Source organism: Hippoglossus stenolepis, chromosome 8 (assembly GCF_022539355.2).
Source record: "Hippoglossus stenolepis isolate QCI-W04-F060 chromosome 8, HSTE1.2, whole genome shotgun sequence".
NCBI lineage: Eukaryota > Metazoa > Chordata > Actinopteri > Pleuronectiformes > Pleuronectidae > Hippoglossus > Hippoglossus stenolepis.
Window position 1 is genome coordinate 2,783,316 of NC_061490.1, and position 26,173 is coordinate 2,809,488.

Here is a 26,173-nt window from a genome sequence, read left to right on the forward strand (position 1 = left end):
GTGGAGGGAAGGGTTGCAACGAGCACAAGCATATGGAAAAACAGATTTTTCCTCTCCCTGCAGCAGTCAGTGAAGGCAAATGTCAGCATGCGCTGCGTCCACGCTTGACTGTGCTGCACTCGGCACCACCACCTGGCCCTCCTTGCTCAGCCACCGAGTATGGGCAGCAGTGACACTGCGGAGCCTTTCCCCAGGGTAGGAGGAAAAGCATCACGGTGCTCAGGCTCATCCCCATGCATGCATGTACACCAACACCTCCTGCACTCCCTGCTCTTTTTCACACAAGAGATACACAAAGAAACGTGGGACTTGTTTACTTTCACTGAGAACAGAACTCGAGCACTTCAGAAAGACAAAAACAAGCAAGTTTAGCTATATTATAGATTATTCTGTCTTGCTTGTGTTTTTTGTCTTTCTGTCAAGCTGACACAAGGCCAACACCAGACTTCATGAAACGTCATAAACAAAATGCATTCTTTTCAAGTTTGTTTTGTTTTACAATCTAATGCAATGGTGGTTTGTAGTTTACCGGCTGCTTGTTGTAAAAAAAAAAAAAACTTTACTGATATAATCAACACAAAAACAAGGATGAGATAAAATACACTTTTATAGCCCTCTTCATGTGGTTCACAGTTGGGCTGAGAGAGTATGAAATTGTATGGCCAGTGGGCAGTGCAGCAATGTGGAGGGTCAGCTCCCTTCATGCAGAGCAGGCAGTCAAGAGGAAGGCCAGGCAACACCAAATGTCTTATTAATTCGCTAATTTGTTGTGACTGCAGGGCATGAAAAGCCTGTTTCCTTGCCATCTGAGGCCAAGAGAACCCAGTGCCATGTTACTTAGAGACACACACACACAAACACACTAATGTATACACACAGCTTTTGCTACCCACTATCTGGCCTACTTTCTTGTGCGGTGGTGGGAATTAAGACGAAATCACCCTTGATTACCTCCACGAACGCACCACCAGGGGACAAGCAGCTTCCTGGCTACTGACTCAGCTAAGCTAAACTGACAGTATACTAAAGACTGTGGTTTCCAAAAAAAACAACAACCAGAGGCAAGAAACCAGGTGAGTAAAAGTGTAATGATGATACAACACTATATCCTCCACTTCAGCCTTTCACCCAGGTCTCTAAGAGGAAAAGTCTACAGCGATGTCAGTCCTGGAAATATTGAGCCCAGGAGCAAACAAGACACAGGGTTCACCCAACCAACGTTTTCTGTCCCGATACTGATACCTGATCTATTATCAGATATTACTGATTTACTGAGTAAAGATCATATACAAGAGTTTGATTGATCAGAAAAAAAAAAACTTTGCTAACTTGGTAAAAATAAATGTAACAATTCAAATACATATAATAGTCTCCCCACTGTATATATTCTTTAAATTTAAACAAATTTATTATTAGAATATATAGTGCACAATCATCTTAACATAAAATGTATTATTGAGTATAGATTTATTTCATTTCAGAGGATTACTGAGTCCGACTGATGACAGTGGTGCAGATAACCAACTTGAGTAGGGATTAATTTGTATCCATATGATTCATAATTTTTCATCTTTAAATTATCAATATTTATTTAGAATGGGGGATAAATAGTTTACAGATTTACGTTGTGTTCTCTATCTCTCCATCTCTAAGACTAGTGAGGTCAACCCTCACCAAAATGACACTACTTTGTCGCATGGGGCGCCCTCTCCTTTAAGGGAAGGACTAAAGTTAAAAAAATGTCTGGTTGGTCAAGCCCTGCCACCACACATGCACACAGTACATCTCAATCCTTCCCCATTCCAATATGCTCATCTTGTCACCCAAATACCAAACGCACACCTTCACCCTCCCTGTGCAATGGACATTTAACTGCGCTTTGCACTTGTGTGTCTAACTAAAGCCCCTGATAAAAGCTACACCATGTGAATAACTGAAATGTTTCACCTTCTTCAGTTTCATTCACAAAATCAGCCAAGAACAGATTTGTCTCTTGTGGCCACACAAGAGACAAATCTCCCTCCGTGCTATATTGGCACTCCTCCTATAAATGTAGGGGTCCACCAGCACACTGCTTACATATGATATACAACGCAAAAGCAGATATAAACAAAGAATAACATAAACATGAATTTAATAGATCAGCCATATTTGTCACACTTAATCCAGCTTTTGAGTCAGCATCAGACCAATGTTCAGTGGTAGTATCAGATGGGAGCATCCCTACTGAACACACAGACACACGTGTGCGTGACCTCACAATCTAAGAGCCGTAGTACATACATTTGACTAATGACTTGCTGTGATGACTTAAGGTGTCTGGAACAGCACTTTGCAGGGACATACAAGTATTTTGCCAGAAACTAATATTAAACACTTCTGCTTCTAGTGGAAACTAGGATGAAAATACCACATCAAATTAACATTGATAATGTTAAATTAAATGTTTACAGGAGTCTAGTCTAAGTTATTTTTCTTAGTAAAGACAATTGAGAAAAAAAATATTTAGACAGAGATATTTCATTATGATTGAGCTACCATACTGTCAAAGGGCTTAAAACTGTCATAATCTTACTCACTCTTCCTCAGATTTATTTGAGGAAGAGAAAGGTAATAAATCTTTCATAAATACACCCTCTGTCTCAAAACAAGAATTCAGATTTTTGGAATAACAATATTCATAAACTATAAAACAAGTATACTGTATGTCTTCTAAGACAGTGGTAATCAAATTTTAATTTGACCATATAGCTTCAAAATAAAGGAGAGTTTTTGATGATTTAAATTGTATAAATAAAATATGTATTATAATACCAATTCCACAGAGACACAATGATGCAGTAAGATAGAGAATGAGGACAATAAGTAACATAAAACAAGAAAGAATTGACAGAAACAAGCTCCGACGTCTATTCAGAACCAACATTTTAATTTGCTCCACAAAGACTCCCCAGCTGTGTTACAAGCTGAAGTCTAGCTCTCTGAGGTCAATTAGCTTTTTACTGGGACTCTGGTACTTGAGCTGAAGGCCTTGATGGTGAGAGAGCACAGTTAATCGACTTTCTTTCTTCCTTGAGCTGTTGTTGTACAAAATTATTATGGATTCTGAAAAAAATACTTGCTGGGCCTCTTTTGTGGTTGGGGTCTATGGGAAAAACAGAGCAGCTTTTTAAGAAAAACCTGGCCTTCACACTGAAATGCAATTTCTCAAGCTCCTCCAGACAACAACCACCTATTCCTATGCAACAGTGGCTGCCCGCTTCTATACCTATTTGGCCGACCGGTGTGGAACAGTTGGGTCGTGAGAAAGGTGACAGGTAATTTAAAGAAGCAGGAGGAAGCTGTAATGAAACTAGCAACTGTCCAGCTCGTCAGATTGTTTCCTAACAACAGTGGATCCCTAGTTGCCCACAAGTACACAGCATTTATACATTTTACACAACATATACATGACACCACATGTGTATATATGGAACAAAACACACACACACACAATGCTTAATCAGAGTCTTTTTTGTCATTATATATCGCACATTGTCACTGGAAAAACGACAAGGAACATAGTAATGGTGAAAATGTGTAAGTGTCAACCAACTTTAGATCTTATTTCTCAATGCCTAATCTACTTCTTGTACTCTTGGATATCCTGTTTGCCCCTAAACAAAACACACACTATGTCAGATTTAGAATGTGCAAATTCCTCAGGTATGTAATGCTCTTCTACTATCAACGTTAATCCGATTCTGCTTTAAGAAGAGCTCAGCACCCAGTTGACTTATGTTGGCATGATTTTTATTACTGTTACATATAAATCATATGTAAAAGGCCAGAATATTAGATAGTGTTAAAATGAGATATTATAACAAAGATTAAGAGAAAACAGTATCTGCTTGAGTTGAACATTTGTTCCAATATTCTGTGTATGTGTATCTGTGAGTGAGTGTCCACTGAGAGTTAGTGCGTTCCAGCTGTTAGGATTTAGTCACTCTGACTTGTTGAGGACCCTGGCTCTCACTAGTGCAGCTCACAGGCCCAGAGGTGGTGAGACGTACAGCAGCGCGGCGGGGGAAGCAAGGGACAGAAACAGATAGTGATGGAAAGACAAAGAAGGACAGAACAGAGGCTGTACCCCACACAGCTGCTCTTGTTCTTCAGGGAACCCAGCCGGGAAGCATCACTCAAGCGCCTAATTCCTTTAATGTGTGCAGTCATGCGACTTGCAGGGTGAGGATGAGGGGTGGGGGGGTTTGCTGCAGTGTATATCCCACAACTCTGCAGCCATGGCTGAGAGACTAAGGGTGGACCAGCCTGACTGGGCCTGGGTGGTTGGCCTCTGGCCACAGGCAGCTAGGCACCGGGCAGGGGGCTAAGCTGAGTCAGCCAGTGAGACTAAAAGTGATAAGGCCCACCACCCTGTTCAGCTACAGCCTGTTGAGAGGCTTCTCAGCACTCCAGCACAAACTACGAGCACCAACAGAAGGTGTATGCATGTGTGTTGAAGTACAGTGAGGGGGTGGGGGTGTAATATATATATGGTTGACTGACTGGGGGGCTCAGGTGGTCTGAGTAAGGTGAAAGGACATGAGGCTACGACAAAACTCAAATTCTCCTCAAACTCAAATTCTTCCTCAAACCCTGATAAATCATGCAAAAATAGCTAAGTATATCAAAAAGAAATCATGCCTGTGATGCAGGATGTTCTCAAGCCATCACAATCAATGTAGAAACAGCATATACATACATATGCATCAGGTTGAGCTGCAGTGTGAAGTCCTGGAGTTCTAATGACCACAGCCACCAGGGGGAGCAGGTGTACTGCTGTCAACTCCTGGTGTGTAGGTGATTCACTGGCAATCATAAACGTGACCCTTTGTGACCAGGGGCCTGTACTACAGTTCTAAGTTCTACATACCCAGGATATATATTCAATAACCTAAAAAACACAATCAGGCTAAGCGGTCACAGGAAGCTGGTTATCAACTCGATAAGTCAACCCAGGTTTGCCTCATGGAGATCTGAGAGGGTGCAAACACACTATCCAGACTAAAAGAAACACAGTTAGAGCTGCTAAATGCAGGAAGGACAGCAGGTAAAACATCTCTTATTGTGTGAATGTGTAAGTTACGAAGCCTCTATAATGAGCTTTAGTTTTACACACACTATCTGCACTGACTCTGAGGACCCACCGGGGTGGAAACATTTGCAATTATTAGTCAATAAAAACATATGGACCTAATTTTGTCCGCCATGAACCTGACTGTGCGCACCTACTTAAAGAGACGGATACAAGTATTTCACTATGTCTGGTTATCCCGCCGCTAACACACCCATTACATCAATATCAGTAATTTAAGTAAGTCTAAGACAGTCTGTGGTACTGTGAGCACATTGCTCCTACGTGTCAAGGTGGTTATGTTCTGCCCCAGCAGCTGATAAAGGTTTATCATTCTCTCCGATGAGGATCTATATCTTTCATTTAGATACTCATCAGAGAAGGTCAAATGATTTTGTGGGTCTGGCCTGGTCCTCCTCAGAGAACAATCCGCGCACCGAGCTCCACGGGATCCTTTTTTTATAATTATAATTTTTTTTTTTTGCTCCATGGGATGGGATGTCATGTTTCAAAGGAATTGATTGGTCAGTGTGCAGAGATTTTATACGGGTTGAAGTGAACTAGCTTCGTAGGACTGAAAAGTAAACCTGATTACTGCCCCCAAAAATGCAAATCATGCTTCATAGTGCAGGCCTCTGGTAAATCACTTCATCAGTATCACTTTGTTCAACACTCAATGATTTGGCGATAAAAAGCTGAGCAGGAGTAGTCTCGTATGCAGTGATGGTGTTATTGCATTCACAGCCTCGGGTGAAAAGTACCTCTCCACTTCACTTTCTGCTATTATCACATTATATTCTCGATATGTCTGTTGTAACTCGGATACAAAAGCTCATCAAATCTTGTTTGAGATTCACCAGTGGGAATTATTACACATAATTATGCAGCAATAATATGTGATTCTCATAATAAGTAATGTGTGTGTGTGTTAAAGGTCAACTATTTTCTACTTTAAATGAAGACAAGGTTGCTAAATTAAATGAACGCTTTAATAAAAATGCAAAATGAAGTGACTTCTTGCCTCGCTGAAAATGCATTGAGGATGGACACGTCTCATAATAAAAGCTTAATTCAACAGCAGTCAGTGGCCAAACCTTTGGAATGCTGCAGAACTCCTCACCTGACGTTGCCTTGACTGAGTGCTTTTGTAAAAAGTCCAGGGACTGAGCCAAAGCCTTCTTGTTGCAGTGAGTGGAGAGCTCCTCATTACATTCAAAACACCTGTTACAATGAGAGGGGGTCATAGACAGAAACAGAAAGGCTTTAGGTTACTGTGGAATTTAACAGCCCTCAAGGAACTAAATGTTGAAATGAAGCATTATTTGACGACATAATTATTTGGCTGAAGTGGAAAACCATCACCTTCAACTATCAGAATGGAGTGAACAAGCATTCATACCAGATTAGTGCACCTAAAATGAAGTAAAAAAATATATAAAGGATTCAGAAGCTGGCTGGAAAATTGTAGTCGCCAGGACCAAGGACACTTCGGGACAAAACGCACCTTCAGTGTATGATGTATGTATGTATGTAAAAACACTGGGCAACTATTGTTTTCTATATAAACCCACACACTGTCGGCATCTTGACATGTGACAATACAGGTTGACTAGCACTGTGTGCAGTCTTGGCTTTTTCATCACAGTTCAAAATGAATGCAGTTCTTAGGTTTCTCACCAAGCCTTCCATGTGCTCAAGCTAATGGTGATGCAGTGAGACTCGGGATGGAACGCTTGATAGTGCTTGACAGCGTGCTGGATACCAGAGTGGTTACAGCCCTGCAAGATAGATACATTAAAAAAATTGTGTTAAAAATCTTAACTAGCACAAAACATACATGTCTATGTCTAAAGACCATGACTCATTCCCACCTCAAAGACAAATTTGCATGTCGAGAAAAAAAGGACATTCATATTTTCAATGATTTAAAACTGTGTTTAAAACTATGTTTTTATCTCGGTTTGTTTGCTTGTTTGTCTGTTAGTTAGCAGGCTAATGCAAAAACTACAGGACGGATTCCTACGAAACCTGGTGGAAGTATGTGGTACCGGTCAGGAAAGAACCCATTAAATTTAGGTGCGAATCCATATCATGAGACAGATCCAGGACATTTTCTTCCACTTTCTTTCACATTGTGAGACGGGGTATTTTTCCACATTTTGTTGATATCTCAGAGAACAATTAATGAATTAATGAAAGAAAAAAAGCAGGCATGTTTAGAGGGCTGATATTAATTAGTGTGCGGAATTTGGTGCAGATCCAAATATAAAATCTGGATCTAGTGAAGTTAAATGTGGTTTTATAAGGACACTGTTGAGCCCTGGCAGTGGTACACACTCTACTGAGTGCCATTCTAGTCTGTTATATCAATGTAGAAGAAAGTACAGCTTGGATTCGTCTAATACATACATACATACATACATACAAAACTTGTCTTTTACATGAATATACTGGTGACTGACACAGTACCAAACAGTACACACACACTGTGTTTTGAATCAAAAGTTGAACATGAGAGAAGAGTTCAGAATTTCATCTTATATTTCCTGATGTATAAATCTTGATGTGTTAAACAGTATAGGACATAGCACCTTAGCACAGTTGATGAGAGAAACATTGTGAGAATGGTGAAGAAAAAACTAAAAACAAAAGTCAGTGGCATCGCCACCAACCTACACCAGTCTTAACCTGACACACTCATCTTGATGAGATCTTGATGCTGTAATGCATGATGATAGCAGAGTACAGAAGTCTACAGAAACTACAGAGAGATGCAAACTACTCGGGAGGAACTTAATAATGCAGCAAGACAATGAGCAAAAACACACTGTCAATGCAACACAGGACTTCATTAGGAGGAAATGCGGAAGGATTTAGACATAGAAGTCAATCACTTCCGATTTACCTCACAAGAGCTGAATTTATAATGCATCGAGATTAAATACAAAGTCAATGCAAAGACGAGTCTAGAAGCGAATTTGCGTCTCTGGCCCTGGGCTGTTTCAAACCATGTTGGAGTTGAAATATTTGAACTCGGCCATCAAATTAGCATGACGCAATGTTGCGTCATCGCTGAGAATGAAAATCAGCGGACTCAGTCCTGGCACCGAGCTGAGCCAGAGGGTGATCAGACCAGTCACTGCTCAGCATCAGGTAGCCCTGGAAATGTCATCCAGACAAAGCTCCTGTAGGAGCCGGTGATAGTCCCCAAGCTGTGTGCTTTTCCAGGTGGGCTTGTGGACCAACAAACAACGGTGCTGGTTTCTCCGGCATTTCCACGTTCACCACAGCAGATATAGTTACTTCAGCCAGTACTTCTCTTCTCCTCTTTTCCGCTGGCTCCCACATCATGTACAACGCAGCAACTTGATCGCTTGAGCCAGGAGTCCTACTCCTCATATGTGTTACGCACGTTACGTACAATTAACCAGAATAAACACATATGATCCCTAGGCGCGTTTAGGGTGTCACGAAAATTTGTGCCTTGTTTGAACGCACATGTTCCAGTGAAAGGCCGGGAAAACTTAAAAAAATAATGCAAAAGTTTGTGGATGTCAGTTGGTCACAGTCTTGATGTAGTTATTGCAAGCAAGGGCTGTACAAATAAAAACAATAAATGTTATTTACTTTAAGTTACATTAAAATCATCTGTTCCCTTACTTTTGGTCATTTACAATACATATATTTGAAATGTACATGGTGAATATCCAGAAATCAGCCCCAGTGTGTCTATGCATTGTTCCTGTTTGGGAAAATTCACATGAACGCCATCTCAAGTCTTAAGAAGAACTTGGTAAATGAGATGCTGATGTCATCACTTATAAACCAATAAACATAATTGTAAAATCAGCTTTAGTAGCTCTTAATTTGAATTTGTCAAATGTTGAAATGTTTGTAAATTACAAACTGTAAGTCCATTTCTCACAAGTGCCAAACATCAGACTTTTATGCTTAACGTGCATGTTTTGAATTACCTATGTCTGTCACACTTGATCCTTTTTCTTTGTTCATCGTTATTATGCAAATATTGTAAAGACAAGTCCAAGTGTTGTTTAAACACATAAATACAACACATTATGTTTACAGTGTCCATGTTTTTTCCACATTATGACTTCAAAGCACATGAACCCACTAAAGTCTGAACAGCGACTTCACAACTCGGGAAATGGGACCTTCCAAGGAGAATGTGAATGCACAGTGTGTTTTCACCATTTATTATTAGAAAAACAAATCTTACCTGGAAACCACACTTTAAACACACCAGGATGTCATGTGATGCTGCTGGTTCTCCGTCGATCATGGTCCTCTCCTTTAGGCAGTCAGAGCACACAAACCACACGCTGGACAGGACCGACTTCTTCACTGAGCTCAGGTCCACTGCCTTACTCACATGCTGGCAAGTCAACCCTAATTTAAAAACAACACAAAATAAACTAGTGATAAAAACCATGTGTTCCATTCATTGCAAGATAAATCCTCTCTTATGGATATTCCGCCATACCCACTAACATAAACCCTTCAGTCCTGATTTAGGAGGAGAAATAATAATACCCCATTGATAAACAAAACAGACAAAAATGACAAGTTAATGTTCAGCTGAGACTTATGTTGTGTTTCCTGTGAAGAACACTATCATTTGCCGTGAATCAATGTATGTGGAACATTACATGATAAAGAACACATATCTTACTAAGAACATAAGAGTTGATCCCATTCACTATGCACATGAAAACTCACGGCCCTAACTTTAACAGCCTGGTGTCCAGCACTGCTTCAGTGACCTACCACTGACTTCATCTGACGACTCTTCGTCTCGAGGTTTCCTCGGTTTATTAGTCCGCTTAGTCATATCGACAGCTTTCAAAGAGAAAGGGTCCTTTAGCCGCATCTGGAGCTCTGGAGGTGAACACAGAGGACAAACAACTGTTACAGCACAAAATAAAACAACATGAGCATGACTGTGTTTTAACAGTGATACTTAAACTCGTCTCTATCTTCCTGTATCCTGTTACATTACATTTAGCTGACGCTTTTATCCAAAGCAATTTCCAATAGGTGCATTTACATGTTACTTATTGTAGCAGGTAACCAGCAACACAAAGCAGTTCTTCAGTGTTTGTACAGTGACACAGTTCTGTTGTACCTCAACACAAACCAATGTGGGGTTTCATGTTTGAGGCCATTTCTACATTGTTTACCTCATAAAGACGTGACCACCCCTAAGTATCTTTAGAGCTGATAGTTATTAATCCCACTCTGATTGTCATTTCAATGTCACCGTACAGGACTATTGAGACAAAACAATAGAGACTATCTGACTGTGTAGATACTCACAGAGATCACAGTATGTATATATATACTGACACTCAGATTACACGTGTTACTATATTCAGGTTAACGACCGGGTAATGCACAATAATACGATTAAGAGGCCTCAATTAGACCAGAGCGTCGGGTTTAGATGGATCTAATGGGCCTTAAAGTTGTTCATCAAACAACATGTGAGTTACTTTAAATTTCTAAATGTTATTTCTATATTCAGAATTGAAGAGAAGGCGGTGTGGACTCACCTCTTTATTGCAGCTCCTATGTTGACTGTGTTAGCTAACCTGAAGCCAACAGTGAGATGTCAACTCTTCCTAGCAAACAGGCTAGCTACATTAGCAGAATAAATAGAACATTATAGGGTGTGTTTATCCGACAACACACGGAAACATTAAGACATTTCATGGGACAGTTCCGTCAACAACTGAACGGTGTCTCAACAACTCCTCGTGTTTTGCCTTTAGTCAAGCTGTGGCTAGCATCGACTAGCAACACAAGTCAACATGTGACGCACTACGGCGGCTCGGTTAGGCCCAATGCTGCATTCAGGGACAGTGGACCTAAACTGGAGAAGGCGAAAATTCACAGGGCTGCGTTCAGGAGCGCGTTTGTAAAACATGTGATCGGTTTGTTGTGATATTCAATTCACCTAGGAATAAAAATGGAAAGATGGACTCCTAGAAGAAAATCATTATTTTATGTCATAAAACCGAACAAATATAACTTGATGTAATAGGGTTTATGTTATAGGAAAGTTAGTGTTCAGAGAGGCTGAAGCAGTTACCTGCTTCCTCTGAGATCAGCATGGCAGCATGAATCACTCTCTCAAATTAATCTGATGAGATGTGGACATAGTTTATGTAATAATAATGATAATAATATTAATAAACTGTATTTATATAGGGATTTTCTATATAATGCTATAAAGTTGTTGAGTGAGGATATTAGCCACAAAAGAGATGAAGTATGTGAAAAACACTTCACACATCACTTCTTTTCCCACGACCTGGAAGGCATCAGATACAATGTATTTAATAACCCTGAGCCACATTAACATGAACAGCTTTGAGCTCGTGCTGTTTATTTATGCTGATGATGCTCTGACCTCTGGAGCGTTGGGTGAATGACTGGGTTTCATTTTGGCTCACAGTCGAGCTCCACACTATTTTGGTCCTTTCGGTGATCCGTACTGTAGCGCAGGCGCAGGTCACCAGTTTGAGGGTGAACCTGACCAGTGTGACTCTGCCACTCAGCTCCATAGTGACGCTGGGGCTCCATGTTGATTCTGTGCAGGTATAGAGGCTAAAGTCACCACACATGGCTCTCACACGGTGCTGGAGGTTCACGGGAGTGGTCCCTCGGCTGCTGTGGCGGAGGAGCGTCCAGCCCGGTGCTTCTGTGCCGGGAGGAAGGAGCTCTGTGTCCGGCATCGATCACACTCCCCCCGGCTGCAGAAGTGAGTTTCACATTTAGAACTGTGTTCATTTGTCAGCTTGTCCACCGTCCACATGAGTGTCTGCTCACTATCAGGTTTCATAATGTTTCACATCACAACAATAACAACACTCGTCTCTATCCATGCAAGTCAATGGCTAATGTGCAATCCTGTTTCACTGCATATATTCTGTGTACACTGTATACTGTTAACACTGTAACTGTTAGTACTGGTTATATTTCCTAGCGTTTATATTGCATTTTTACCTATTTATTACTTTTACTGATGTCTATTTTCTGACTGTCTTATTTGCTGCTGTAACTCTTCTAATCTTATCCTATACATATTTGCATACATGTCACATGTTTTGCTTGTTTTGTTTTCAGACACAGAGTTGCTTCTGTGCAGGGGGTTCACTTCAGCGCCACCTAGCACAGATGTGACCTACGAGCAGCTGAAGCAGCTCCTGGCCAGCAAAAAAGCTGTGGTTATAGATGTCAGGGAGACCTGGGAGCTCAGAGAGTACGGCTTCATCCCCGGGGCCATTAACATCCCCCGTGAGTGTTGATCCAACTAAATTACACTAATAGTTGTTGTAGAATTGGTTTATCCAATGGTTTATGTTGTCTGCAGGTCATGATCACATCTGGGAGGGTCCTTATTCATAAAGTAGGTCTCATAATGCATTGATTAACCTCTACAGGTCTGTAACAGACAATGGCCTTTATTGCAGCATGTTTATTAAAATGCAAAATTCCCTGCATTTTACATTCAGTGTCAAATTAAAATAACTAGTTACTGTTCTAATCCTACCTGGTTTATCTGTAATCATTTTATAGTCAATGTATTTCATGAAATGAAACAGAATTTGCTTTATTACTGTTCACGTGTTGGTCTTTTAAGTTTAATGATTTACTTAACTGGTGCTATTTTTTCATTCATTACATGTCAGCTATATAGAACTATTGACGCAATCGATACAATCTTCAGATCTAACTTCGCTGAAGTTTGCAAGATATGAGTTCCACATACAGTCAAACAGACCGATAGACAGAAGGACAGACAATTTAAGAATTAGTAGGTAGATATTGAATATGTTATATTCTGATAAGTGTAGATACACTGCTTTGGCTCTTCTACTATAACAGTACCATCAAACCCTAACAGCACATCTGGACCACTCTGACCTGTCTGTGCCTCTTTGTCATCGCAGTGGGACAGGTGAACACTGCCCTCCAGCTTGGTCCGGAAGATTTCAGAGAAAAGTATGGTGGTGAAATGCCCGAGCAGACGGACAACATCGTGTTCACCTGTCTGGCAGGGATTCGGAGTGAGAAGGCAGTCAAGGAAGCTGCGTCGCTGGGATACAAAGAGTGAGACATTTCTCCTTGACATATGTTTGTCAGAAACATTCTCACCTCAACACAAAGTCCAACAATTATTGAATTATTGTAGCGATGTACAGTAAGTGTGGGTCTGGATAAAGGTTAGAGTAGCAGTACACTTTTATGGCTGACTTTGGTGGACTTTTTCCCTTACTGACTGACTTTTAAATTCTTGAGACAGCAGCTTGAGGTTATTTCCCTGTTGTTGCTCAATGCCAACCCACCGTGCTGCCACATCTCTACTAACAAGTAGAGAAGAAGATACACTAAAATTGCGAAATGCAGTGTGATATATTTTGTGTGTAAGATAAGGTCAAACACAAATTCAGTTTTATTTTCGACACATTTTTTCAAGCAACAGTTCATTCTAATTCCTTCCTTTTTTCGTTTTCTCCTTTTCAGCATTTATCATTACCCGGGTGGATGGAAAGACTGGGCGACGAATGAGCATCACAACTGATCCAGGGTTAAAAGAAGACATAAAACATATGAATCTGTTTTTTATGTATCTGACATCAAACTGGAGATTTTTCCAAGGTTCATTCACGTTCTTGTTAATTTAAGAGCCTGAGATGTAAGTTGTTCTCCTCATGGGTGAATCCAGAGGACTCAGCAAACATCAGCAATCGATCCATTTCAAAAGTGTTGACTTGAAGTTTCTTGTAAATATGTTTCACCATAGAATACTTGCACACCCTTTCCACTCCTGCACAAACATATCCAGAGTGATCCAATCACAATTGGTCAGCGCTAAGTACAGGTGTGAACACACCCTAATGCGTCCTCAATGCATCCTGAGATCTGCTTACTGGAGGTGGTGTGGGACGCATGTGGCCACATATGAAGGACTGCCTACTCAGCTGACTTCCTCTGACCTGCTACAGTTTAAACATATTTTTACACTTCTCAGTGTCCGTACATCAATTTGTTTATAGCCAGCAACACAATATCAACACTGACCACCACATGATGACTGATACTTTATTTATTATTGGTAAAATCTTTCTTCGTAGCAGAGCTGCACATTCATTCAGTCCCTCTTGTCTCCTCTTGTCTGTGACTGTAATAATCAGCACAACTATAATCGGACGATATAAAACATTTTATTTTATTTTACAGACTAGCTATGCAAATGACTACTTACCTGTGTATGATTGTGGGTTAATGAGCCTCCCATAACATATTTTGAACAGTTTTCAATGTGATGCATTGTAAATATATAATAGTGTATTGCTCAACAGTTTGTGCAGTTGTTGCCAACATCATTCAAGAAATAAAGTTATAGTTTTGATTAAAATTGATATTTATTGTGTGATTTTCTTTTGTTTGTGAATAAAATTCACATTTTTGATTTTGTGAAAAAAAAAAGCGATGGAAGTTTTAAACACTGATATTTGTTGGAAATAGAATCATTTCTACATTCAAATGAAACTGCAAAGTTTTAGAAAATGTAAGTTGTTGATTTGGTCCAGAAATCCAATTGAGTCTAAAGTTGTGTTTGCTGAGGGACCCATATTCGAATAAAGTGCATTTATATAATACAGTTGTTTGGTTGTTATAATACTGGTTTGTTGAATTATTTTAGGACAGCAGAAGACAACAAAGGCTCCACAACTAGTTCAAGTATCTTATAAATGTATGCTGATTAGAATAAGTGGTGTTTAGGGAGAGGGGGTATCTCCCCTGGGATCTATTCTGGGTTTATACTAAAAGTGAAGATGAGCCTAAATGATCATGCATTTTGCTGCGACTATGTGATTCTGTGATGAATGAGGATTTATTTTCCATGTGTTTTCTCTTCTCCTTTGTTTCCTTCCAGACTTTTGTCATTAGCTCCACCATGGAGGTTATGTTTTCATCCCTGTTCGTTTGTTTGTGTGTAAGCAAGAATGCACAAAAACTACTGGATATATTATCACAAAACTTGTTGGAAGGATACAGAATGGCTCAGGGAAGAAGCCATTCAATTTTGGTGTGAATGCAGGATCAGGGGGCGGTTCCAGGATTTATTTTTAACTTTCTTTAACACCTTTAGATTAGGTGTTTTCCAACATTTCCATTGATTTCTCAGAGAATAATTCATTAATATTGATGACAAAAATGTATGGTTTAACAAGGGGCCTGTTGGGCTTTGGCATAGGTATGTGCTTTCTGAGTGCCCTTCTAGTTTGTTTTTCTCTATGCTTGTTAACTCTGTAGTATAAAAATACACCTTGTATTCCTGAATCCGCATGTATGCCATGTACCAAGTCTTTCAAAAATGATTTGGGATATAAATATCCACAGGCCTGCTGAGGTGACAGCTGCTGGGAACATGATGATCTACTGTATTGAAGGGTTATGTCTAATACCCATGCTTTCTCAGTATGAATTTGCCACCGACTCTCTATGGAACATTAACAGGTTCCTTCGTCATCCATGATAATGAATGTGTTTGTTTTCAACTGGGAAGAATGCAGACCACACACACACACACACACACACACACACACAAATACTGAACTGAGAGTCCAAACAGAACTGAAATAAAATATCTCATCATCGGATTAGGTAACATTTATAAAATATCTAAGCGCATCACTGATCTTAGATGGAAGACTGACCTCAAATACAATAATGACTTGAAAAAATGCATCATGTCTGTACGATATTCTTTACATAGTTTTATCACCGTATACTTGATGACCTTTTTATTATTTTGGCAGAATGACAAGCAAACATGATCTGATGATTTGTTTTGCAAATCAGAAGCTATGAAAAATTATTAATTCTGTTTGGGGTGAGATCCCAGCTATAAAACCAGGTTAAATGCATCGAATTTTCATATGCTCTATAATTGGATGGCTGAGACGCAGGAGGTAGAGAGGGTTGTCCACTCAGCAGAAGGTTGGTGGTTTGATCCCCAGCTCATCTAGTCTGCATTCCGAAGTGTCCTTGGGCAATATACTGAACCCCAATAGTGTGTGATAGAAAAAGTGATCTGTGTAGAAGCGCTGTATGAATGTGTGTGTGAATGCAACTTGTACTGGAAATGTGCTATATAAATTCAGTCCAATTACATTTACATTTCCAGCACTATCTCTAATTGACTTAAAAAATAAATAACATCACTATATAGCATAGTCTACTGTATATTATATAACATATATGTATTACAAATAATAAGCGTTTCCTTGTTTGCTTTCTGTATTTACAGAGGTTAAGTAAAACGAAATGTCGAAGTCATGCTGACATGTGAGATGAGACATAACAAATACTGTGACATTCTGAAGTGATGAGTGATGTTATTTGTTCGCTACATGAAAAGATTTAGTGGAGACAGATTGTTCATGAATGAAATTTTCCTCTTCTTCCCAAAGAAAGTCCCACACTGCTGCCAGATCTGAGGTCAGTGGAAAGAACAGATGTTCACATAATCCATCAAGTCAATGCATTTGAAAAAGCCTTTTAGAAGTTGAATTTGATGATTTATCATCTGGCTTAAAGATGGATTTATTCTTTATTTTGGTCATTCTGTTTTTTTTTCTTTGTGAGAAGCTTGAAAGTTAGGTTTTCTGTGAAGGTTAATGTTTACAGTAAACTTTAAGGACAGTGACAGTGTTTACTGACCCTCGACCAAGTGACCCTGTAGGTGTCAATGAAGACCACTGTTTTCTCCCCTCATATCACTGTGCCATGTCAACCGTAAACTCCAGACTACAGCCGCCCCTCCTCCTTTTTTTCCCGGCCTCCATATTTTCCCTCAGAAGCGGTTGATTCCAATTTTTTTCCCCTGCATACTCCAGTTTTAATATGTTGAAAACAGACCGGACTAATAAGTACTAATTTATGTCAAATCTCGCCAGCGCCCTTTGTTCCTCTGCAGCAGCCGCAGCCTCATCAGGTCACCCTCCAGCCTCTGCTCAGCGTTCAATTAAAGTCCCTCGTCCCATCAGAGCAGATCACATCAGTGCTGCACCTACTGGCTGCCATGACTGAACAGACCCTTCCTGCCTGCCTGCCTGCTGCCCAGTGCTGTTATGGACACTGATGTGGTGCATGTACCATAATCCTGGCAAAACCGTTACTGGCTGTGATAAGACTTAGACTGATATATTGTCTGTATATTGCAGAGAGACTAATAGGTGAACCCTCCACTGATGCCATCAGCCACTGTCACAGCCCAGATCTGCTCCTCACAAGCTGCTGACAGATATCTGAGCTGCAGGTCAAGCCTGCATTGGTGCAGAGGTTCGAGATTCCACAGGTGTTGGCTCATGCAATGGGCTGTCTCTGACAGGGAAGGGGGATGAGAAGCAGTAGGAGTTATAAAACCTCACAACGGGCTGACGACCAGAGTGCAAATCAGGAAGCTGGAGCAGCAGTGAAGAGCAGTAAACCACAGATAGTTGCCTGCCTGAGTAGGTATCTCTTTCGGAGGAAACACAGTCCCTGCCGCCATCATGAGCCGCAGCCCGGAGAGAATGTCGTCCTACCGCCGTCACTTTGAGGACATCAGCAGCTTTTCCCATCAGGTCAGGGTGTCCAGCCCATCCCCCACGAGGAGAGAGGCCCGTCATGCCTCCGCCGGCTACTCCTGCAGAGCCGGGGCTGGCAGCATGCGTGTGGAGTCAGTGGGAAGAAGGAACGTCTCGGCTGCACGCAGGTCTCGCATGGTTGGAGCAGGGTAAGCTGAGTCAGAGCAGTCCCCTATGGACTAAGGTTTGTGAGCAGGCTGTACACTTAGCTTATTATTTTCTAAGGTGAGCTTGTTGCAAAAAAAAGCATTTGTGAAAGTTCCACTTCCTCAAGTGCCCTCTCAAGCCATTTCCCCTCCTTTAAAGGAGAGTTCCGTGGCTTTGCAGTAAATGTGTATTGGTATGTGTTGACAGTGTGAGTGCAGGGGCCATGGTGTGTATTGGGCCTAACGGAGAGCCTGCCATGGACCTAGATGTGGCTGCAGCTGAGAACCAGGAATTCCTCAGCACACGCAAAAGTGAGAGACATGAGATGATCGTCCTCAATGATCGACTGGCTGTATACATTGACAAGGTAAAAGCATTCATGCTACACTCACTATTTGTTTCCATCAGGGCAGATAGATTTTTTTTGTCAGGACTGGCAAAAAAAAAAAATTTCTGGAAAATGGGGGCACATTATTCTCACCTGTGTGAGCACATAGACAGGAATACATATTACAGCATCTAGTTTTGGCATACTTGAAATATCTGAGCTGAGGTTTTCCTGCACTTTTAGGTTCGATCCCTGGAGCAGCAGAACCTGCTACTGGAGGCAGAGATCGAGGCCTACCACAACCGCTTTGAGAGGCCCACAGGTCTGCGCCTCCTGTATGAGGAACAGCTGAAGGAGCTGAAAAAGATCGCTGAGCAGATGAGAGTTCAGCGGGTGAGACAAGATTATCCAAGCTGCGCATTGCTTCTGTTTCTTTTCTTTCTCTCTTTTTTGTATGATGCTCAAGAGCAGAAAGACTGAATTCTTTGCTTCTGGCGAGCTTTACACCTCACTAATCTGCATAAGACCTATCCAAGCAATGATACAAGACGTCAACTTGGTGTTTTCAAGGTTCCTTACCTGGTAACAGGCTTATTTCTGGAAGGCAAATAGAGATGTGCCTCAGCATGTTACGGTGTCATGGAGTACATCTGTCTGTCACACACACACACACACACACACGCACACACACACGCACACACACACACGGTCAGGTTTGAAGACATGAAATGCAAAAGAGGCTGATCTGCATTTTTCACACAGCCATGCACACACCTTCAGATCTCATGGACGAGCAAATTACTTATGGCATTTTGGTTTTCAGGACGTTTCCTTGGCGGCGAAGGAGTTCACAGCTGCTCAACTAGAGTCAATCAAAATCAAATACGAGGAGGCAGTGGAGCTGAGGAAGAAAGCTGAGTTAGACATTGAAACCTTCCGTCCAGTAGGTTCCATTTAATTAGGGAATAATACAGTATTTACCATATTCATTTAAAGTTGTAGTAATAATGGTGTGCCTTCTTTAGGATGTGGACAAAGCCACCTCCTCACGCATTGCCTTGGAGAAGAAGCTGGAGCAACTGGAAGTTGAAATTGAATTCCTAAAACGTGTTCAGCAACAGGTGCATAACATCTTCATGTAAGATTTACATATTTAGTTTGAGTACTTAGTTTACATTTCATTTTGATGATAACATTTTTTTCCCCAGGAAATTGAGGAGCTCATGAAACAGATCTATTCAGCTCACGCTGCAGCTGAGAGTGCGTTCACACTCCCTGACCTGGCAGCTGCTTTGAAACAAATCCAAACCCAGTATGACGACATTGCAGCCAAAAATCTCCAGGTAAATAATTACACTTTAGCACTGGAGTATGCAGTGAAATCCTCTATTCTATGTTAATTTATGGAATTATTTCCCCTTTCATTTCTAGGACATGGATTCATGGTATAAAAACAAGTTTGAAGATCTAACAAAGAAGACAACGGGACATGTGGATAGGGTTCGAAGCTTTAGAGAAGAAGTGGCTGGTGCCAAAAAGGATGTGGGTGTCAAAAGTGAAAATTGATATATAAATATTCATTGAGAATCAATAATGAATGGCTATAATAAACAAAACCATGCTAAACTATCTCCAGATCCAAAACAAAGAACGTGACTTGGATGACCTGAGGACCAGGAATGAAGCTCTTGAGGCTCAGATCAGAGAATTTCAGGAAACGTACAGGAAGGAACAGGAAGACCTGCACGTAAGTGTAGACTCAGGTGCAGGGTGCGCACCTCGTCACACCTGAGTCAGTCATGAACACAAACCTTCACTTTCATGAATGCAGACACAAAGCCACAACAATGGTTCAGGTAATTGCATGGCTTTGTTAATAGGCTCGGATTGAGTCCCTGAAGCTGGAGCTGAAAACCACAAAGGAGAAGATTGCACTGCACCTGCGTGATTACCAAGACCTCCTGAACATCAAGATGGCTCTGGAGATTGAGATAACAACTTACAGGTAAAGGAATAACAACCTAAAAATTGACTAAAAATTTGATTTCATCTTAGTCTGAATTTTGTCATCGTTTGTATTTTCTTTGCAGAAAATTGATTGAGGGAGAGGACCTGCGGCTGGCTGGCATGATGCAAACGCTGTCCCTGACCACCTGTTCCACGACCGCTATTGGTGCTGGGGTGAGCTTTGGTAGAGGGAGCATGGGCGGAGCAGGTGGTGGTGCGAGTGCAGGAGGCATGGGGAGTGTAGGAGGAATGGGTGGGGGCATGGGTGCAAGAGGCATGGGTGCAGGTTCAGGCAGTTCTGCTGGGGGTATAGGTGGAAGAATGAGCACTGGAGGTAGGGCAGGTGGGGCAGACATGATTGGTGGTCATGGATTGGGAGCTGGGGGTGCAGGTGGAGGAAGTGGAGGAGTGGGTGCAGGAGGAATGAGTAGTGTTGGCACTGGTGGGCTGGGTGCTGGAAGTGCTGGTGTTGGTGGTGGCTCTGGTGTTGCAGGGCATGGTACTGGACCTGGAGGTGCGGGAACTGGAAACTTCAGCGCCGGGGGCAAGGGTGACAGCAGCATGGGTGGTGTTGGAATTGGTCCAGGTAGCGGCTCTGCAGGTTCTGGTGGCATGGGGTTCAGTGGAGGCGAAGGGAGGGGTAATGGAACTGGTGCAGGAACTGAGGGTGTGGGTGGGGATGTTGCATTGTCAGGCATTGGTGGGAAGGGGAAGAGTGGTGGAGGGGGGGGTGAAACCAGCGGACCCGGGCTGGGATATGGATCAGATGCATATGACGGCAACATTGAAGCCTATGCAGATCAGGCTGTGGAGCTGACGGAGAGAAGGACAGTGCTCATTAGGTAAAGGTACCAGGTGTCATCTATGTTCTCCTAAACAGGGCCTCTGCATATCGTAGCATTTAAACCCAGATTAAGAAGCAACAACTTCAAGAATCTTAACCTACTTCATGACAGGGTTAGGACCAGCATCCACCTGCCTAGATGTCTAACCCTCTCTTTGTTCTTTCCTCCCGGACAGAACGGTGAAAAAAGAGGGTGACGTGATGGAGACGGACCGCCAGGAACAAACATACACCATCACCGGTGCAGCCGATGAATCTGACGAAGAGTGAGCAAGCCAAATTCCCAAGTGACCTCCTTTCACCCTTAAACCTCCACGCCCCTCTGAGCTTTGCACTGACCAAACGCCATGTCTGGGCACTGACCTACGACCTTTGCCCTGGACAAGAAGACCATGAATGACCCTTTGCTACAAAGTTAAACCTTCCCCTTACAGAGTTTGAATATGCCTAAGAACACTCAACATGCTCTCTAAACTTTTGTGTGCCTCACACTCCCTCTGTTTTCTTCCCACTGCAAATAAAGCTATCAGCATTCAATTACCTTGTCTTTCTTTTATTTGATGTCTCTTTTAGGTTTTTCGCTGAGGTGCCCTTTAAGGACACTACATTTAATCCAAAACTATAATTACATGAAATGCAAAAATATAGTTTTGCTCAGCAGAGAAAAATGATGCTGTTGTTCAAAGCTTTGGCTTGGACGGAGGAAGAGTGGAAAAAAGAAATAAGCAAACGCAAACATAGAGAGAGACAGAGTCACCTGAGGGTCAAGGCGGTTGCCCTGACACTTTCTGGAGGCCTGAGGAATCCATCAGTCAAATTCTGCTCTGCAGCGGACTGACGGAGCACAGCCGTTTTCTGTCCTCATTCCATCCACATCCACACCTTTTCCTCCCGCTGCTGATTGGGAGCGACTGGATCTGGCCAGCAGATGCCAAACACTCTCAGTGTCCTGCTCAAGGGCTGAGAGCAGAAACATGCAACACACCAATCCAACAAAAACACAACAAGGATATAAGAAGAGTAAGATGGCCAATTGAAATCTGGCAGAAATAGCAATATTGTTACAATGGAACACAAGTGACTCACATTAAAATCAACAAATATAATTCTTAATGACCTTATTGAAAAGCCTCTACATTAAATATAGTGGGACCTCAAAGGGCTGTTCTTTTAATGAAGATGGAAATGTTCTAAGTAATAAAAAAACACTTTTAATGTACACTTTTTTATACATTTTATTGTTTCTTGTTTCACTGAAGCAATATTATTAACAAACAATTGAATGTGCTGATTTAACTCTGTTAGAACATTCTATATTTTGCATAGTTTTAGTATTGTTCTATTTTTATATTTTGTATAGTGTGCTGTGTGCCGGATACCTTGCTGCTGTAACAGCCCATCCCAGATTGGGATCGATAAATAGCATCAATCTATCTCTATGTACAATATGTGCATCAAAATGTATTGTATTTCCCACCGAGAATAACTGTTTTCAATTGCCATTAAAATCCTAAATATAAAGAATTTGTTATTTTTAATTCATCCAAACTTGTAATTCAACATAGTTAAATAAGTAAATGATAAAACTATAAGAAAGGGTTATAAATAAGCTCACATCGTTCCATGGAGCCACCAGCATCTTCTAGCCACATCACCACATGATGAATAATTTCTTTAACACTATAATATAATAATCAATATTTCTCCCGGACATCACTTCCACAAGCTCATCCCACCCGAACACGCGGGAGACAATTAGTCTGAACCCGAGACTGTCAATCGGAGAAATAATGAGGAGCCGCGAGACGCTCGTATCATTAGATCACATTTTGTTACAGCAAATTAATAATGTGCATCCAACCCGAAACATGGGTACAGCTACATATATCATAAATCAGCCTATGTACACGTATACGTATATATAGGTTTCAGTTCAGGGAAATAGATGCAGACGTGAAGGAACGGAATAGATTTTGAATAGAATTACGCAGGCAAGAGGGAGTGTGTCGGCATGTGCGTGTGTGTGTGTGTGTGTGCGTGTGTGTGTGTGTGTGTGTGTGTGTGTGTGTGTGTGTGTGTGTGTGTGTGTGTGTGTGTGTGTGTGTGTGTGTGTGTGTGTGTGTGTGTGTGTGTGTGTGTGTGTGTGTGTGTGTGTTTTAATACGATATGGAGCTCTCCATGGTGCTTCGTACTCGGAGTGGAAAAGAACGGATGCACCAGAGGAAAAGACGAGTGTAGAGCGTGGTCAATAAAATAAATAAATAAATAAATTGTAGACACAAGCAGTGATTTGGCTAAATCCTACCCTCAAAATTACATTTTCAATTAATCAAATGGTATGTAATTTTTATTTTAAATAATACGCTAAATATTATATTATATTAGTAGTATCAGTATTGCTATCAGTATTATTTTTATTTTTATTATTATTATTTTCTGTGAAATGGTCAGAGAAAATGACAAAACTCCATTTAAATGATTAAATGATATTATTTAAAAGAAAATCCATGCGAAAAGTACTACAAAAGAAAATAACCATGACTTCACTTTAGATGTTGTTTGACCTTATTCAAACATACGGGCCAGTCAAGGTTAGTCCTTCATGTCTTCAAACATGCTCTTTGCCATCTTACTTGTTTTCCTCACACTCTCAGTTTGCAGGAACACACCGCGCAGCCAAGTGGGTCACTAACCTTCATCCTGCAAGAAAAATGGTGTTTTACTCGGAGCCGAGGGAAAGAGCTGCCCATATTCACCACGGAGGGCAAAAGTTGGGACTCTCTTTGAAACTCTGCGCCTCTGTCACTTTGTGCACATGCTTTGGGGTGGCTAAATCCCAATTAGGGTCGGCTGACACGCTGCTCTATTCATGCGCGGCCCTGCCTGCATACATTTGCCTAGGAATGAACTCCTCAAATGGATCCGCTGCTAAATGCGCTCCGCAGCAGAGAGAATTGGCCTGAGTGACACTTTCTTTCTGAGGCGCTCGAGTGAGAAAAGGTATGAATTTATAAGGTACACCGAAACATATCAATTCACGCAACTCGGCGCGCCTTTATCCGCGTCTGCTCATGCGAGACAAAGTGACTTTAAGTCAGGGAAATGTGGCCCGGAGAAAGAAAATAAAAAAGCTGGGCGCAAAACTTCAGAGACTTTGAATACCGACATGGTGCAGCCCCTTTCTGAAGAGGGGAGGAGAGAGAGATAGAGAGAGGGGAGGCATTTTGAATGAAATCACGCATGAACAGCGTTGAATCAGGTGCCGTTTATTCGGCTCCTCACTAATGCGATTTTGAATATTAGTCTGGGTTAAAATCCCAATCATGTCATCTGGTGGGAGTCCCATACAAGCATCATTACTATTCAAACGCGTCGCAAATGTCCCACCCGCACAAAAGCAGCTGGTCAGGCCTCGGTGCAGCCTGCGTCTTTCCCGAGGTTTCTCAGAGAGTATGAGACACCTCCGATACTGACCAGGCCGGGTTTAAATACAGAAAAGGAGATGAAGAAAATGAATATAAGCGCATCAGTCTGAATATTTATTTCCTTCTGTTTCTCTCTCATATCTTATAATAAAGTCAAGTTCTTTGGCAGGATAGAGTTCAGGCTGCCCAGGAAAAAAACGAAGATTTAGCTCTTCTTCTTCTTTTCTCTCCTTCTTTATGAATTGAAGGAAAGTGTGACCAAATGAGTGTGAGAGGCGAGTAAGGTGTGGGCTTACACATGTGGAGAAATAGATGGATGCAGACAAACACACGGCCATTTCTGAGACGTGGGAATGTGTGAGAAATAGGCCACATTGCTAAGTGGGACAATGATTTCGCGGCTTCTCTTGAATAGAGCCAAACAAAGTTTATGGGTCGACATAAAAAATGTGTTTTCTTCGGAGCTCGGAGGGGTCCTAAATGGAGGGGCCATTGAAACCAGTCCAGGAGAGGTGGTGGTGAACCCTTGGCACCCCTGAGGTATAGTCAGGGCGCATGAATGGTGATCCCTGGTGGGGCATTGCTCTCTGTATTTACCGCGTTGCTTTGCAGACAGGTTGTTCCTCTATATTCATGGCTCATTAATGGCCAACCAGTTAAATCAGAGCCCCACCGTTTAGACAGTTGAAATCCCCCCCCTCCCCTAAAAAAAGAAAAGGAAAAGAAAAGAAAAGGCTGGCAAGAGTCAGGCAGAGCCGCCCATAAAAACGTCTCCCTCCTCTCTCCGCATGCGATTCTTCTCAGGTCGTTATTTAAGTTCATTAAGAGACGCGGAGTTCATTTAAGAGAAGCGCACTTGCAGAATTCGTGTTGATTGACTCCGCAATATTGTCCAAGAGCAAAGATCCGACCATGTAATTAATGTCTTTCCTCCTTTTAGCAGGGAGGAGGGACAATACCGCCGGTCAAGCCATTTAATTTCATTTAATTTTCCATCCCATTTGCTTCCAACACTGCTTTCACTCTGACACCGTCTTTTGACTTTACGCACAGTGGATCGGGGAGGAGGCGGCGGAGGGGGAGAGATGGGACTCACCCCCAGCGACTCCTCCGCGAACAGAAAGGAAACGTCTTCGCCTTCGACTCCGGAGAATAATGAATTTCACTGTGGAGAAGTGTTTCTTAAAGCAGCGCAGGGGTGGATGGGAACCAGCCGCAAATGCCGAGGCGTTAATAAATAACCGCTCCGCACAGCCGGGTGCAAACCTTGCGCCTATTGATGAGATTGTTCGCGTGTCGCTCAGGCTCTTTGACTGTGGAGGAGCGTGGGGAGCCGAGAGATTCATGGATCACCTGAACCGTTCAGATGCTCTTAGTTAACGCAGCTGTAGATTGTGATTTAGTGTCTCGTCTGTTTGATGCATTCTTTAAATAAATAAATCTGATCCGCATGCAGGTACAGCCTGTCCATATTTTCGTGTGAGGACATTAGGTCAGAGGTTAACATGGTCTGAACTGATCGCCCACATGTTCTTGTTCTTCCTCTCTGTTCAGACCCCAGCAACTTTCAATAACCTGCTGCACATATAAAGGCTGAAGGCTCCACTTCCCTCCAACCAGATACTCAATATTCTCAATATTCAACCA

General features: G+C 41.8%; 3 protein-coding genes across 6 annotated transcripts in view; 2 read left to right on the forward strand and 1 right to left on the reverse strand.

Moving 5' to 3' along the window:
* The window catches only part of usp45 (ubiquitin specific peptidase 45), a 36,250-nt gene extending 25,275 nt beyond the window's left edge, over positions 1–10,975 (reverse strand). For all 4 annotated transcript variants that reach the window (XM_035163384.2, XM_035163381.2, XM_035163382.2 and 1 more), the window contains exons 1-5: positions 10,684–10,975; positions 9,899–10,009; positions 9,351–9,520; positions 6,791–6,891; positions 6,234–6,334 (exon numbers count right to left, since the gene is read on the reverse strand). In XM_035163384.2, coding sequence (XP_035019275.1) covers positions 6,234–6,334; positions 6,791–6,891; positions 9,351–9,520; positions 9,899–10,001 — 475 coding nt within the window. In that variant the 5' untranslated portion in view covers positions 10,002–10,009; positions 10,684–10,975. The remainder of the gene's footprint in view (positions 1–6,233; positions 6,335–6,790; positions 6,892–9,350; positions 9,521–9,898; positions 10,010–10,683) is intronic.
* A 658-nt stretch (positions 10,976–11,633) lies between these two features.
* tstd3 (thiosulfate sulfurtransferase like domain containing 3) lies at positions 11,634–14,559 on the forward strand. Its single transcript, XM_035164545.2, has 4 exons — positions 11,634–11,894; positions 12,260–12,430; positions 13,087–13,246; positions 13,661–14,559. The coding sequence occupies exons 1-4, from the start codon at positions 11,756–11,758 to the stop codon at positions 13,716–13,718; spliced, it is 528 nt and encodes a 175-aa protein (XP_035020436.1). The 5' UTR covers positions 11,634–11,755; the 3' UTR covers positions 13,719–14,559.
* A 3,013-nt stretch (positions 14,560–17,572) lies between these two features.
* Positions 17,573–20,259, forward strand: zgc:172323 (uncharacterized protein LOC564165 homolog). The gene is made up of 9 exons (XM_035164169.2): positions 17,573–17,924; positions 18,130–18,289; positions 18,494–18,643; positions 19,074–19,193; positions 19,276–19,371; positions 19,459–19,593; positions 19,682–19,792; positions 19,887–19,997; positions 20,131–20,259. The coding sequence occupies exons 1-9, from the start codon at positions 17,701–17,703 to the stop codon at positions 20,257–20,259; spliced, it is 1,236 nt and encodes a 411-aa protein (XP_035020060.2). The 5' UTR covers positions 17,573–17,700.
* Positions 20,260–26,173: the final 5,914 nt, after the last annotated feature.

What these genes read in the sequence shown, in the direction of transcription:
- tstd3 (XM_035164545.2), top strand. Translation starts at nt 11,756, where the DNA reads ATGGCTCTCACACGGTGCTGGAGGTTCACGGGAGTGGTCCCTCGGCTG. An exon ending in CACTCCCCCCGGCTGCAGAA is followed by an intron (nt 11,895 to 12,259) that starts GTGAGTTTCACA and finishes TTTTGTTTTCAG; the next exon opens with ACACAGAGTTGCTTCTGTGC. An exon ending in CGGGGCCATTAACATCCCCC is followed by an intron (nt 12,431 to 13,086) that starts GTGAGTGTTGAT and finishes TTGTCATCGCAG; the next exon opens with TGGGACAGGTGAACACTGCC.
- zgc:172323 (XM_035164169.2), top strand. Translation starts at nt 17,701, where the DNA reads ATGAGCCGCAGCCCGGAGAGAATGTCGTCCTACCGCCGTCACTTTGAG. An exon ending in TAAAACGTGTTCAGCAACAG is followed by an intron (nt 19,372 to 19,458) that starts GTGCATAACATC and finishes TTTTTTCCCCAG; the next exon opens with GAAATTGAGGAGCTCATGAA. An exon ending in TGGCTGGTGCCAAAAAGGAT is followed by an intron (nt 19,793 to 19,886) that starts GTGGGTGTCAAA and finishes AACTATCTCCAG; the next exon opens with ATCCAAAACAAAGAACGTGA.